General features: G+C 40.8%; 1 protein-coding gene across 1 annotated transcript in view; it reads left to right on the top strand.

The window, feature by feature from the left end:
* Window positions 1-90: 90 nt before the first annotated feature.
* Window positions 91-13,059, top strand: part of LOC138826209 (heme A synthase COX15) — a 20,824-nt gene continuing 7,855 nt past the window's right edge. The window contains exons 1-6 of the mRNA XM_070021386.1: window positions 91-295; window positions 1,558-1,748; window positions 6,393-6,515; window positions 7,028-7,214; window positions 9,397-9,564; window positions 12,430-12,511. Coding sequence (XP_069877487.1) covers window positions 206-295; window positions 1,558-1,748; window positions 6,393-6,515; window positions 7,028-7,214; window positions 9,397-9,564; window positions 12,430-12,511 — 841 coding nt within the window. The 5' untranslated portion in view covers window positions 91-205. The remainder of the gene's footprint in view (window positions 296-1,557; window positions 1,749-6,392; window positions 6,516-7,027; window positions 7,215-9,396; window positions 9,565-12,429; window positions 12,512-13,059) is intronic.

The raw sequence follows: 13,059 nt of genomic DNA, 5'->3' as shown, positions 1-13,059 counted from the left end.
CACCCCACCCCTGTCCCTCGCGAAGCGGGAGTCCTCGGCGCTTGCGCAGTCGCCAGCTTCCCGCGGAGGAAGTGTCGCCTGGACCGGAAGTGATTCTCTTTTCGGCAGCGGAGAGGGGAGACCCTCCGCGAGCGTTGTGTGTGTGTGTGTGTGTGTGTCTGTCTGTGTGTGTCTGTGTGCGCGCGCGCGGCGCTCTCCGGTCAGGATGCAGCGGGTTCTCCTTCCGTCCTTGAAGACTTTGGTCCGGGGTCCGTGTGTCCAGCTCTTGGTTCCTAGGGCGGCCCCGAGAGCACAGGTACCGCACGGCCGCGGACTCCGACCCCGGAAAGTGGGCTGCGATAAAGCCCCGCTTCCCTGTTCTGGTCCATTGCGCCGTGTATTTCCCCGCATCCAGAACCCCTGAGTTCGGATCCATACACACTGCTTGCTGCTATCTGTGGGTTATTAGCCAGATTACTTAAACCCTTCTGTGCCTCAGTTATCCTTTCTGCAAAATGGAGATAGCCAGAGCTCCTGCACCGAGCGGTAATGAGTATTCAGTGAGTTAACGAACAGCAAACCTTCAGCACGTAGTAAAAGCTCGGAGACTTTTACTTGTATATTGTTTTTTTTTTTTTTTTTTGCACAGAAACTACTGTGCAGTCCCATTCTACAGTGAAGGAAACTGGGCCTGGTTTGTAGTTAAAAGTAGTGAAATGGTAGATTTAGTTAAAAAGTTCAAATGTTTTATAGGTGAGGACCGAGGGGTCCCGCTGGGAACATCTTGCAGTGAAGGCGTTGTTGGCTCGTCAAGCTGAGACCAGACTGCTGGCCAGAGCTCATAGATCCGTGAGAAACAGAAACTTGAACCGAAAGGCATATATATGTCTGTGTTCAGAGCTGTGAGGAGGAGGGCAGCAGGAGACATTGCTTTGAAAAAGTGGTGCATAAACCTAGGACTGCACTTAGCAACCATGGAGTGTTCCAGAGAAAATCACCATTTAAAAGACCCAGGGGAGCAAGTAGAACCCTATAAAGGAGTACAGTTTTGTCTGGAGGAAGTATGCAGAGGATGGACCTTTAGGTAGTGTGGGAATGGATTGGGGTGATATAAGGCTCTAGACAGAAAACGGAGTTGCAAAGTGAATGCAGTGGTCCAGTTAAGAAACACTGAGCCAGTCAGGGTGGCTCAAGCCTGTAATCCTTACTACTCAGGAGACTGCAATCAGAGGACAGTGGTTGAAAGCCAATCCTGGCAGGCAAATCCAAGAGACTCTTAGCTACAATTAACCAGCAAAAAGCTGAGAAGTAGAGCTGTGGCACAAGTCATAGACTGCCATCCTCGAGCTAAGGGACAGCACCCTGGCCCTGAATTGAAGTCCCAGCACACACACACACACACACACACACACACACACACACACACACACCACACACACACACACACACACATGTTTGAACAGGGCTGTAGCTCTGAAGATGCGACCCTATGGGGTCTTTCACCTCAGTCAGACTGGGATTATGTGGGTAGCAGCCTTTCTCTGATCTCCTGTTGTAATTTTCTGTCTTCATCCTCAGTGTGGTTGCAGCTGTGGCATCAGGCGCTCTCTGAAGCCAGGGCAATATAGCACCATCACTGAAGTGGCTTTACAGCCTGGAAAGGGTACAGTGCCTCTTCCTTCAAAGACTGCTGAGCGGGCAGTGGGCCGGTGGCTCCTGGTGTGCAGTGGAACAGTGGCTGGAGCAGTTATTCTTGGTGGAATAACTAGGTGAGTAATTTGCTCTTAGCAAGTTAGATATTTGGGTTATCAGTAGAATCTCAGGATGACTGCAGGGATAGGGATGCTAGGGATCATTTAGTGTAGCTCTCATTTTACAGATGGAGAAGTTGAGCCTTTAAAGACAGAGTATATCTTATGGCTTGCCCTGTCTTAGAACAGATTACTGTTTTATTAGTAAGAGCCTATTATAAAGACTACTTTAGGTCCTAATTAATAGTTATGCATTGTTTCTGTATATTTTCCCTCCATTCAATGTTCAGTTTTATCTTAAACCTTTTTTCAGTTTGAGTTAAACCCAAATAAATTCCATGTATCACAATTGGTCCATATACATTTTATGTCTCTTAATCTATAGATTTGCCTGGCATTGGTGGCTCATGCCTGTAATCCTAACTATTCAGGAGGCTAAGATCTAAGGATCTCAGTTCGAAGCCAGCCCAATCAGGAAAGTCCGTGAGACTCTTATCTCCAATTAATCACCAGAAAACCAGAAGTGGCATTGTAGCTTAAAGTGGTAGAGAGCTAGCCATGAGAAAAGAAGCTCAGGGACAGTACTCAGGCCCTGAATTCAAGCCCCAGATCTGGCACAAAAATAAGAATTCTACAGACTTCATAGATTTAGAATCTTCTCTCATCCTTTGCAGGTTTTGTTACTGTAAAAATTTAAAAAAAATTATCCTACAGATAACTGCAGTCTAGCTTTTGCTGATTGTGTATATTTGCCGATTTTCCCCCTCTATGTCCTATAAGTGGAGAGTAGCTTGATGTTACAAAATTATAATGTTTTATTAGCTCAACTAAAGAGAAACTTTCCTTCCTCAGCAAATTGATGGCCTACAACCATTGTTTTTATACAGAAGACAGGATGAATACTTGATTCTTTGCCTTTATTTTCCAGTTTTGATATGCTTTAGTTCATTATGAGGATGATGGTGATTTGCTTAAGTTGGCTTTAATGACTTTTTTGACAGGGTTGTTTATTTGTGATAGGTTCTCCCTATATGTCCAGGCTACTTTAGAACTTGCTAGCCAGGATAGCCACCAACTCAGAATTCTCCTGCCACAGCTTCCCAAGTCTTGTCAGAGCCCTTTGATAGCTCAATTACTGACTATAATTTTGTTCCAGGCTCATTTTTTTTTTGTTGGTCGTGGGGCTTGAACTCTGGGCTTGGGTGCTGTCCCTATGCTCTTTAGCTCAAGGCAAGTGCTCTACCGCTTGAGCCACGGTTTTCTAGTGGTTTATTGGAGATAAGAGTCTCATGGATTTTCCTGCCTGGGCTGGCTTTGAACCTTGATCCTCAGATCTCAGCCTCCTGAGTAGTTAGGATTACAGGCGTGAGCCACCGGCGCCCGGCCTTTTTTTTTTTTTAAATACGTATTTTTATTGTAAAAATACTGTACAGAGGGGTTACAGTTACATGAGCAAGGTAATGAGTACATTTCCTATCAAGCATTGCTGCCTCCTCCTTTGTTTTTCCCCTACCATCCCTTCCCTCCCACCCTCCACAAATACCCCTCCCACTCCCACCCCCTAAATTGTAAAGTTCGTTTTTCGACATAGTGTCTTGTATATCTCATTGTTATAAGGAGTCAACCTGTATCCCTATTTAAGCATTTAGTTTTTCCCCTTCCCCTCCCCAAATTAGAGAAGTGTATATACAAGATGCTGGGCACCGACATCAAATACAGTGAAAACAGGGGTTATACCATGGGGGAGGAACATACAAAGAAACAAAAAAAGTCACATGGTACCTTATAAACATGCTAGAAACAATAGCAAGAAAGAAAAAAAACCCACTTGTGTCCCCATCTTGGGGTTCATTTCACTTAACATCATCCTACCTGGTCATATGTACATAGCTTTTGACCTTTTCTACTTGTCCCAGACATACTTATTTCAAATAAGGGAAACCATGGGACCTCTGTTTATTTGGGCCTGGCTTACTTCACTTAATAGAATTTTTTCCAAGTCTTTCCATTTCCTAACAAATGGAACAGTGTTATTCTTTCTGATGGAGGCATAGAATTCCATTTGTGTGTGTGTGTGTGTGTGTGTGTGTGTGTGTGTGTGTGTGTGTGTGTGTGTGTGTGTGTGTGTGTGTGTGTGTGTGTGTATCACATTTTCTTGATCCATTCATCTACTGAGGGGCATCTGGGTTGGTTCCATATCTTAGCTATGATAAATAATGCTGCAATAAACATAGTTGTGCTGGTAGCTTTAGTATGGTCTTGTTTGTGATCATTTGGGTAAATGCCCAAAAGTGGGATTACTGGGTCATAGGGGAGCTCTATGTGGAGTCTTGAGGAATCTCCATACTGCTTTCCAAAGTGGATGAACAAGTTTACACTCCCACCAACAATGCAGTAGGGTTCCCTTCTGTCCACATCCCCTCCAGCATCTGTTGTTATTAGAGTTCTTGATTATAGCCATTCTAACTGGGGTGAGGTGGAATCTCAATGTTGCTTTGATTTGCATTTCTTTTATGGCTCGAGGGGTTGAGCATTTCTTCATATGTCCGTTAGCCATTCTTATGTCCTCTTCAGAGAAGTTTCTCTTTAAGTCTTTAGCCCACTTATTTATTGAGCAGTTGTTTCTTTAAGGATTTTTTGTTGAAGGATTTAATTTTTTTAGTTCCAAGTATATTTTAGATATGAAACCCTTATCTGTTGTATGGCTAGTGAAGATCTTCCAATCTATGGGCTTTCTATTGATCTTGCTAGCTATGTTCTTTGCCATGCAAGAAGCTCTGCAGCTTCATGCAATCCCATTTGTCCTACCTTTCTTTTATTTGTTGTTTCTGGGTCTCTATTAAGAAAGTTTTGGCCTGTGCCAAGGAGACCTAGGGTCTATTCCGTCCTGTAATGTTTTCAGGGTGTCTGCTTTGATTCAGAGGTCTTTAATCCATTTGGACTTGATTCTGGTGCAGGGTGATATATAAGGATCTAGCTTTAATTTTCTACAGGTCATTAACCAATTTTGCCAGCACCATTTACTGAAGAGGCTGTCTTTCTTCCATTCTATTTTTTTTTTTTTAGCTCCTTTATCGAAGATTAGGTGGCTATAGGTATGTGGGTTCATTTCTGGGTTTTCAGTTCTATTCCATTGGTACTGAGGTCTGTTCTTGTGCCAGTACCAAGCTGTTTTAATAACTATGGCTTTGTAGTAGCGTTTGAAATTTAGTATTGATAGTCCTCCAGCACTATTTTTTCTGTTAAGGATTGTTTTTGCTATTTGGAGTCTTTTATTGTTCCATATGAATTTTTGGATTGCTTCTTCTATTTCATTGAAGAATGAGGTTGGAGTATTGATAGGTATCGCATTTAATTTGTAGATAGCCTTGGAAGTATTGCCATTTTCACAATGTTGATCCTTCCAATCCAGGAGCATGGGAGGTTTTCCACTTCCTAAGTTCTGCTTTGATTTCCTTTTTCAGACTTTTAAAGTTTTCATCGTAGAGATTCTTCACTTCTTTTCCAGGCTCATCTTTTACATTTCTTACCTCAGGTTTAAAGTTAACTGTTAGTTTAGAAATCTTGACTTTTTTCCTTTATTTTTGTAGTACTGATCCTTCTCCTAAGTAGCTTCAATTACAGGTGTACACAGTCACATCTGGCCCTCCGAATCCTTTCGGTGAAAGTATTTTCTAGTTTTACTTTTTTTTGGGGGGGGGGGTCCGGTCATGGGGCCTGAACTCTGGGCCCCGGCACTGTCCCTCAGCTCTTCAGCTCAAGGCTAGCACTCTACCACTTGAGCCACAGCACCACTTCCAGCTTTTTTCTTTTTGCGTATGTGGTGCTGAGGAATCGAACCCAGGACCTCAGGCATGCAAGGCAAGTGCTCTACCACTGAGCCACCTTCCCAGCCCTATTTTCTAGTTTTAATGAAATGTATGTTCCTCCAATCGTCTGTGACTACTGTATGTGTTAGATACTACTTTTATGAGAAAGTGAAACATATTCGAGTTATATTGTCTTCAATTTCACAGAAGAACCTAAACTTATATGTGAATCTCTTTTTTCCATGTAAAGAATGTTGGTTATTGCTAGTATAGCTCAGTAGTTTGTGTGTGCTTACTGTATGAAAGACTCTATGGGTTCAAACCCCAGCACCAGAAAACCAAGAATGTTGGTTATGCATTTAATATGCATTTCTTGGTATAAGGGTTGGTTTTGCTTGTGAACACTAATGAAAAAAATCAAGTGGAAGCCAGGAGCAATAGCACACACCTCTAATTCTAGCATTCAGGAGGTATAAGTTTGAGGAAAGCATGGACTCCATAGCAAGATCCTGTCTCAAAATAAATAAGTAAACAATTAAGCGAGGAAAGTTAGAAAATGAAAGGATTGAGAGAATAGGAGAATAAAGAAATAAGGGCTAGAAACTGGGAATGTAGCTTAGTGTTAGAGCATTAACTTAGCATGTACAAAGCCCCAGTACTGCAAAAACAAGGAAAGAAAAGAAGAGAAATTTGTACCTGATAGCAGCTACTTCTTACAAAATTCCATGCACTAAGAGAAAAATATGTCAAGAAATAAACAATGAAACAATGTCTTTAATGGGGTTAAAATTCATATCTACTTATTGCTACAAACTATTCATAAATTCAGAATCATACTATTCCTTCCCTTAAGACTGACAGAGTCTGGCCTCTCAATGGTAGACTGGCATTTAATAAAGGAGATGAAGCCACCTACAAGCCAAGAAGAATGGGAAGCAGAATTCCAAAAATACCAACAATTTCCAGAATTTAAAATGTAAGTATTGGAGGGGGGAAATCAGGTAAGCATCTCCTTGGCCCCATTCATTCTTTTTTTTTGGGGGGGGGGGACATTGTGGGGCTTGAACTCAGGGCCTGGGTGCTGTCCCTGATCTCTTTAGCTCAGGGCTAGCGCTTTACCACTTGAGCCACAGGACTACTTCTGGTTTTCTGGTGGTTAATTGGAGGTAAGAGTCTGACGGACTTTCCTACCCAGGCTGGCTTTGAACCGTGATCTTTAGATCTTAGACTCCTGAGTAGCTAGGATTACAGACAAGAGCCACTGGCACCTGGCATGCCCTATTTATTCTTTTGCTTACTTGAACTCCTTTATTTGCTTCAGTTACATTTAGTGAGCTGCCTAGTCTATTTGCATCCTGAGTCTGCAGATAGAGAGCAGGCCTACCAAGCTCACAGCTAATGCAGAATGTTTCTGCATTCTATAGGGAAATAATAATTGGTGGATGTTTTCTCTTTCCTCACTTTTGACTTCCCATTTCCCCCCCCCAGCTTGAATCACGATATGACCCTGGCAGAATTCAAGTTCATCTGGTACATGGAGTACTCACACCGGATGTGGGGTCGAGTTGTAGGCCTTGCATACATCCTGCCTGCTGCCTACTTTTGGAGAAAGGGCTGGCTCAGCCATGGCATGAAAGGACGTGTTCTTGCCCTCTGTAGCCTAGTCTGCTTCCAGGTAAGATCTATTCAAAGTTAGGAAACTACAGGTGCTCCAGGAGTTACATAGTTGGCAGTATTTTTGAGAAAGGAATCTGTGAGGCACTATAACAGAATGGGTAAGTGAATGCATTTTTAGTGTCACAGGCTTGGTTCAAGCCTTAGCTCTGTCACTTGGTAGGGCCACAAGTTGTCTGGTTTCTATATATTATAGTTTTGCTTACTTTTAAATATGGGTAATAATAGTGCCCTACCATTTAAGATTATGTGGATATTCAGTGGAATAATGCATGTAAACCACTGAGTACCCAGAATGAGTAAACACTGAATAAATACTTTCTCAGGTGCTACAAGTAGAGTTTGTTTCCCCTTATAGTTCTCTTCCTGGTTCTCCTTTTCTCTAACTTTGCTGCTGTATAGGAGGCTACTAGAAAGCTACAGAGACAAATAGGAAAACTCCACAAGAAGAATTTTGTGAAATAAAAGATCTTGGAATACAGTGTAACTGACAGATAGTATAAATAGGACTTAAAATCATGTAAGTTGAACTTTTAAGAAAAAGAGCTTTGAAAGACTCCAACTTAAAAATGGAGGTAAAACACTCTGTATATCATAACAATGAATTTTTTTTTTAATGGAGGTAAAGTTAAGAGCCAAGAAAAGGAATTATGAAAGACTATGCCTGGAAGTATGTGGGTCAGACAATAAAGATCTTAAGGGGAATGTATCAGAGCACTAAATACAACACAATTTGATCTAGGGGAAGCTAGTTAACTGAGCACTGGTAAGTTGAACCAGTTAGAAGGGATTAAAGAGGCAATAGAAACAGAAAAACATTAAACACTAATAAAAAGCATAGTACTAACTAGGAGACATTATTTTAGAATTAATGAACACTAATAGATTTCCAGATAGTTTTAAGGAAATTTAAGATGTCAGATAATATTATATAAGGAAGAAAGTAGGGGCCACTATGTCAACACTTTTGTATTCCGATGTCTCATGCAGATGAAAACAAGGTAATTAAAATAGCCAAAGTAGTCTTGAAATGGTGAGGAGATGTCCGAATAGATTTTCTGAGAAGTATATATTTAGAAGTAGGAGAATGTTACCTCTTTGACTTGGTTCTCCCAGAAGGTGGAAGTAAAATATCTCTACCTTATCTGATATGATTTGACTGATACTGTTTGGTTACTTGAAAAAGCCAATTTAAACAGAATCATAAAAAAAGGGCTGTACACTTCTAAACTTAAACATGTACTTTCATTATCAACTTTTTTCTTTTTTTAATTAAGGGCAAGGCCTTATTTAACTTTGTAAGTTTGGAATTTAAAAGAAGATTAAGAACTTAGACATATACAAAGAACTTAGAAATAAACAAAGCAATCTGCATGCAAAATCCTACAGATTTGTGTGACTTCCCCCAAACCTTTGTGATTATCTAGTCCCATCTAACTTAACAATAATTTTTGTTTGTTTGCTTTTTGTCAGTACTGGAGTTGAGCTTCTAAGCCTTATGCTAACTAGGTTCTACCAATTAAACCACTGTTAGCACCTTTTGAGATAGGGCCTCCTTTTATGTCCAGACTGGCTAAGATCTTGATCTTCCTATTTGTGCTTCTCTTTTTCTCGCTGGGATGACAGGGGCATGCAGATGTACTCAGCCATTGTGCATCCACTGTAACTTGGGATGACAGACACACTACATCACACCTGCACACACCACCACACCCAACCATTAGTTGAGATATTGTCTCTAACTTTTTATATCCAGGCTGGCCTCAAACTTCAGTTTCCCATCTCCACCTCCCAAATAGCTAGGATTACAGGCTTGAGCCACTGCACTCAATGACGATAATTGTTTTTAAGCATTTGTCACTATTCAGCTTTTCTAAAGCATGAAATCTAGTTTTTAAAGAAAACTCTTTTTATTCTATTTCACTGGCTTATATAATACTAAATCATATCAAGTATTTGTAAGGTTTTCATGTGGGCAAATTGCTTTGTATTTTTCTATATTTGGACTATGCTTGAGTGAAAGCGTTGTATTATGTTAATGGTGCTGGTGAAGAACTGCAGAGATCTTGATCTTTGGGACCCTGGGTATGTGGAAGGGTAGGTAGGGTCCACTGCTGATCACTAACATACTTCCTCTATAAACTAGTTTTAACTTTGTGTGCCTCTTCTCTTTGGAATTCTAGGGTCTGTTAGGGTGGTACATGGTGAAAAGTGGATTAGAAGAAAAGCCAGATTCTTATGACATCCCTCGGGTCAGTCAGTACCGCCTTGCTGCCCATCTGGGATCAGCCCTGGTTCTTTATTGTGCTAGCTTGTGGACCTCACTGTCACTGCTACTCCCTAAGCACAAGGTAAAAGTCAGTCTGGATTGTTAACACATGTTGACAGGGTCAAGGGGATGGAAATTCTGGTTCTCATTGGAAGTTGTAAGTGAACATTTGGATTCCCTTATATATAAACAATCGATCAACTTACCAGAAGCTAGATATTGCCATGGTTTAGAGAAACATTGAACTTTAGGGCTTTGCTGAACTTTGAGACTGTAAGTGTGCAGTGCAGTTCTGTTGAGCTGAAGGTATTTGAAAGAAAACTAGCATAGGAGCTGATTTTTCTTTTTTGTCCCTGAGATAGGATGTCATTATGTAGCTTAGACTGGCTATAAATTGACTGGCTTCAAAATTGAAATCCCTGAGTGCTAGGATTACAGACATGGCACCACATCCAGCTTTCATTTTTTTTTAATTGCTATGAAATAAACATAACAACAACAAAAATTGCTATCCTACTCTGTGGTAGTGCTGGGACTTAAACCAGTGCCTGCAGCCATAACCCCATCTTATCATTAAATATAGTTTGTTGATGTTAGATATATTCACAGGATTAGGTAACCAGATCTAGGACTTTGTCATAATTAAATAACAACTTCTGCCCACCACCAGTCTATTTTATGTCATTGTGATACTTTATACACTTGGAATAATATACTTTTTTGTCTTTTTACTGACTTACATATCATGTCCTTATCATCCATACTATAGCATGTATCAGAATTCCTTTCCTTTTTAAGGTTGGGTAATAGTCTATTTAAGGTTGGGTATATATATATATATATATATATATATATATATATATATGTGTGTGTGTGTGTGTGTGTGTGTGTATATATATATATACATATGTGTACATGTGTGTTTATATATACAATTATATTTTATCTATCTGTGGTATTTGAGATGCTTCCACTTTTTGTCAGTCATGGGGCTTGAACTCAGGGCCTAGACGCTGTCCCTCAGTTCTTCAGCTCAAGGCTAGTGCTCTACCACTTGAGCCAGAGTGCCACTTCCAGTTTGTTTGTTTTTTCTGTTTATGTGGTGCTGAGGAATCGAACCCAGGGCCTCATGCTTGCAAGGCAAGCGCTGTACCACTGAGCCACCTTCCCAGCCTCATGTTTCCACTTTTTGACTATTGTGAATAGTTTAGTTATGAATGCTGGTGGGCAAATTCTGCCTTGAGATCCTGATTTGAACTCTTTTGATTATGTAGCCAGAAGTGGAATTGCTGAATCCACTTGTGAATTCAGGGGCTGAACATCTTGTCAAGCTTGGTACTGAGAGGTGAGAGCACGAATTTTAGGGAAAAGTGAGAAGGAATATCAACAATAAGAGATACCCCAAACACTTTAACTCTGACTCACAGAAGGTAGATGAGGCAAGGAAGACCAGAACAAGGGCAAAATGTGAAATTATGGTGTTATATAAAGGTCATGCTGTGCTGTATATTGAGAGGGGACTTACCATTCAAGTCTAACACTATATTAAATCTGATTTTCCTTTAGGAAACTTTTGCTTTTATGCTTTGATTTAATAGCAAGATACAATTTTTTTCTGATACAATTTTTTTCTGAGGCCCTCATTTATAATGGAGGTATCAAGATACCACACCACTATGGATCACTAGTGAGCTAGCTAGCTATATATTTCAGTGTTCTAGCATTTGTCTAGCATGTATAGATCCTGGGCTTCATTCTAAGCACTGCAAAAACAAAGAAAGGAAAACCTTCATAATTTAAACCAGGCATAGTGTCACGTATTTGTAATCCAATCATTGAGGAGATGGAGATATAAGCGTAAAGACTTTGTCTCAAAAACCTAGTTAGGGGGCTGGGAAGGTGGCTCAGTGGTAGAGCGCTTGTCTTGCAAGCGCTGGGTTCGATTCCTCAGCACCACATAAGCAGGGGAAAAAAAGCCGGAAGTGGCACTGTGGCTCAAGTGGTAGAGTGCTAGCCTTGAGCTGAAGAGCTGAGGGACAGCGCCCAGGCCCAGAGTTCAGGCCCCACAACCGGACCCCCCCCCAAAAAAAAAACAACAACAAAAAAAACCTAGTTAGATGTAGTCATGGCCAAGTGGTTAAGGTGATGGACTAGAAAAACCTAGTTAGTTAATTAAATACTGGTAATTAGGTATTAAATCATGGAGATGAGGTTTTTTTTTTTAATTACTGGGGTTTAAACTTAGAACCTTGCAAGAACTAGCTAAGTGTTCTACTACCAAGCCATGCCTCCAGCCTGTTTTTTACTGGTTATTTTTGAGATAGAATCTTGCTTCCTCCTAAGCTACATTGCCTAGACCAAGATCCTCCCAATCTCTGCCTCCCATGTAACTTATTGACAAACACATGCCAGTGGACCCAGCTGTAGATTAAGAAGGGAATCTCAAGAACTTATCTGCCTGGGCTAGCCTCAAATCTTGATTTTTCCATTCTTAGTCTCCAGAGTAGTTAGGATTACAGCTATGAGCCACTGGTCCCTAGCTGGTATAGGATTCTTAAGTGGAATCATTCAATGGGTATTTGGTATAACAGGTATAAATTTTCTAGTAAGGGCTAGAGATGTTAACTTGGCAGTCACAGGAAAGCCAGATGGATGAAACATGGTCACATCTGAGTAACTCTTGTTGCTAATGATTTAGTAACAGATGCATACATGTTTGAGTACCTTCATACTAAATGAGTTTATACCTTCATGAAACTCACAGGTTAGCAGGAAAGACACATAGGAAAAAAAATTACAACGAAATATTACATGTCTGTCTTCTGTTTCTAGAGGCCCAAAAAGATCTAATGTTAAAGTATCACTTGGGTTTGGCGTTGGTGATCTTGCTGCCTCTCATAGTTCCAGCAATATAGCTTACCTTTGTGATTTTTTTTTTTTTATTTAGTTGCCTGAAACCCGCCAGCTCATGTGGTTGAGACGCTTTGCTGGTGGAACAGCAGGTCTGGTGTTTCTTACAGCTCTCTCAGGTAGGACTCCTCTTATCAGAAGTGGCCCACTCTCCTCTTGTCACATGTTTTGCCCCTTCCTTATTCATCTTCCTATTTCCCTTCTATACCTTTCTCATCCTTGCCATCTTCACTCACTGTTTTCCATTTGTCCTCTCTTCCAAAAGCCAGTCAGTGGAACAAAAATATATGTCCTAAGATTTGACTCCTAGCTTCACCACTTGGTAGCTGCAAGCTGTGGCAAGTTTGTAGTTGCCAAGCTGTGGAAGCTCTTAAGTTATCTGATCTATAAAATGAGATGATGACTATAGTATGAGTAATATGCATGACATGCTCAGGCCAGTACCTGGCATTTAGCAAAGACTCCATAAGTGCTAGTGGTTAGTATTCTATAAACATCATGACAATACACCAAGATACATCGTACAAAAAAGATCTGCTCACAAAGATGGGCAGAGGTAGAGGGTTCATTGCAGCAGAGAGTCCAGCACAGGTTTCTCCATTGTCTAGACCATACTTCCACCTGTACAAGTGCATTGCCAAGTAGAGAAATCAGTTGCCTTATATGA

The sequence above is a fragment of the Dipodomys merriami genome, unplaced genomic scaffold (genome assembly GCF_024711535.1).
Source record: "Dipodomys merriami isolate MVZ:Mamm:240054 unplaced genomic scaffold, mDipMer1.0.p SCAF_14, whole genome shotgun sequence".
Lineage (NCBI taxonomy): Eukaryota > Metazoa > Chordata > Mammalia > Rodentia > Heteromyidae > Dipodomys > Dipodomys merriami.
This window is presented reverse-complemented; position numbering and strand designations above follow the sequence as displayed.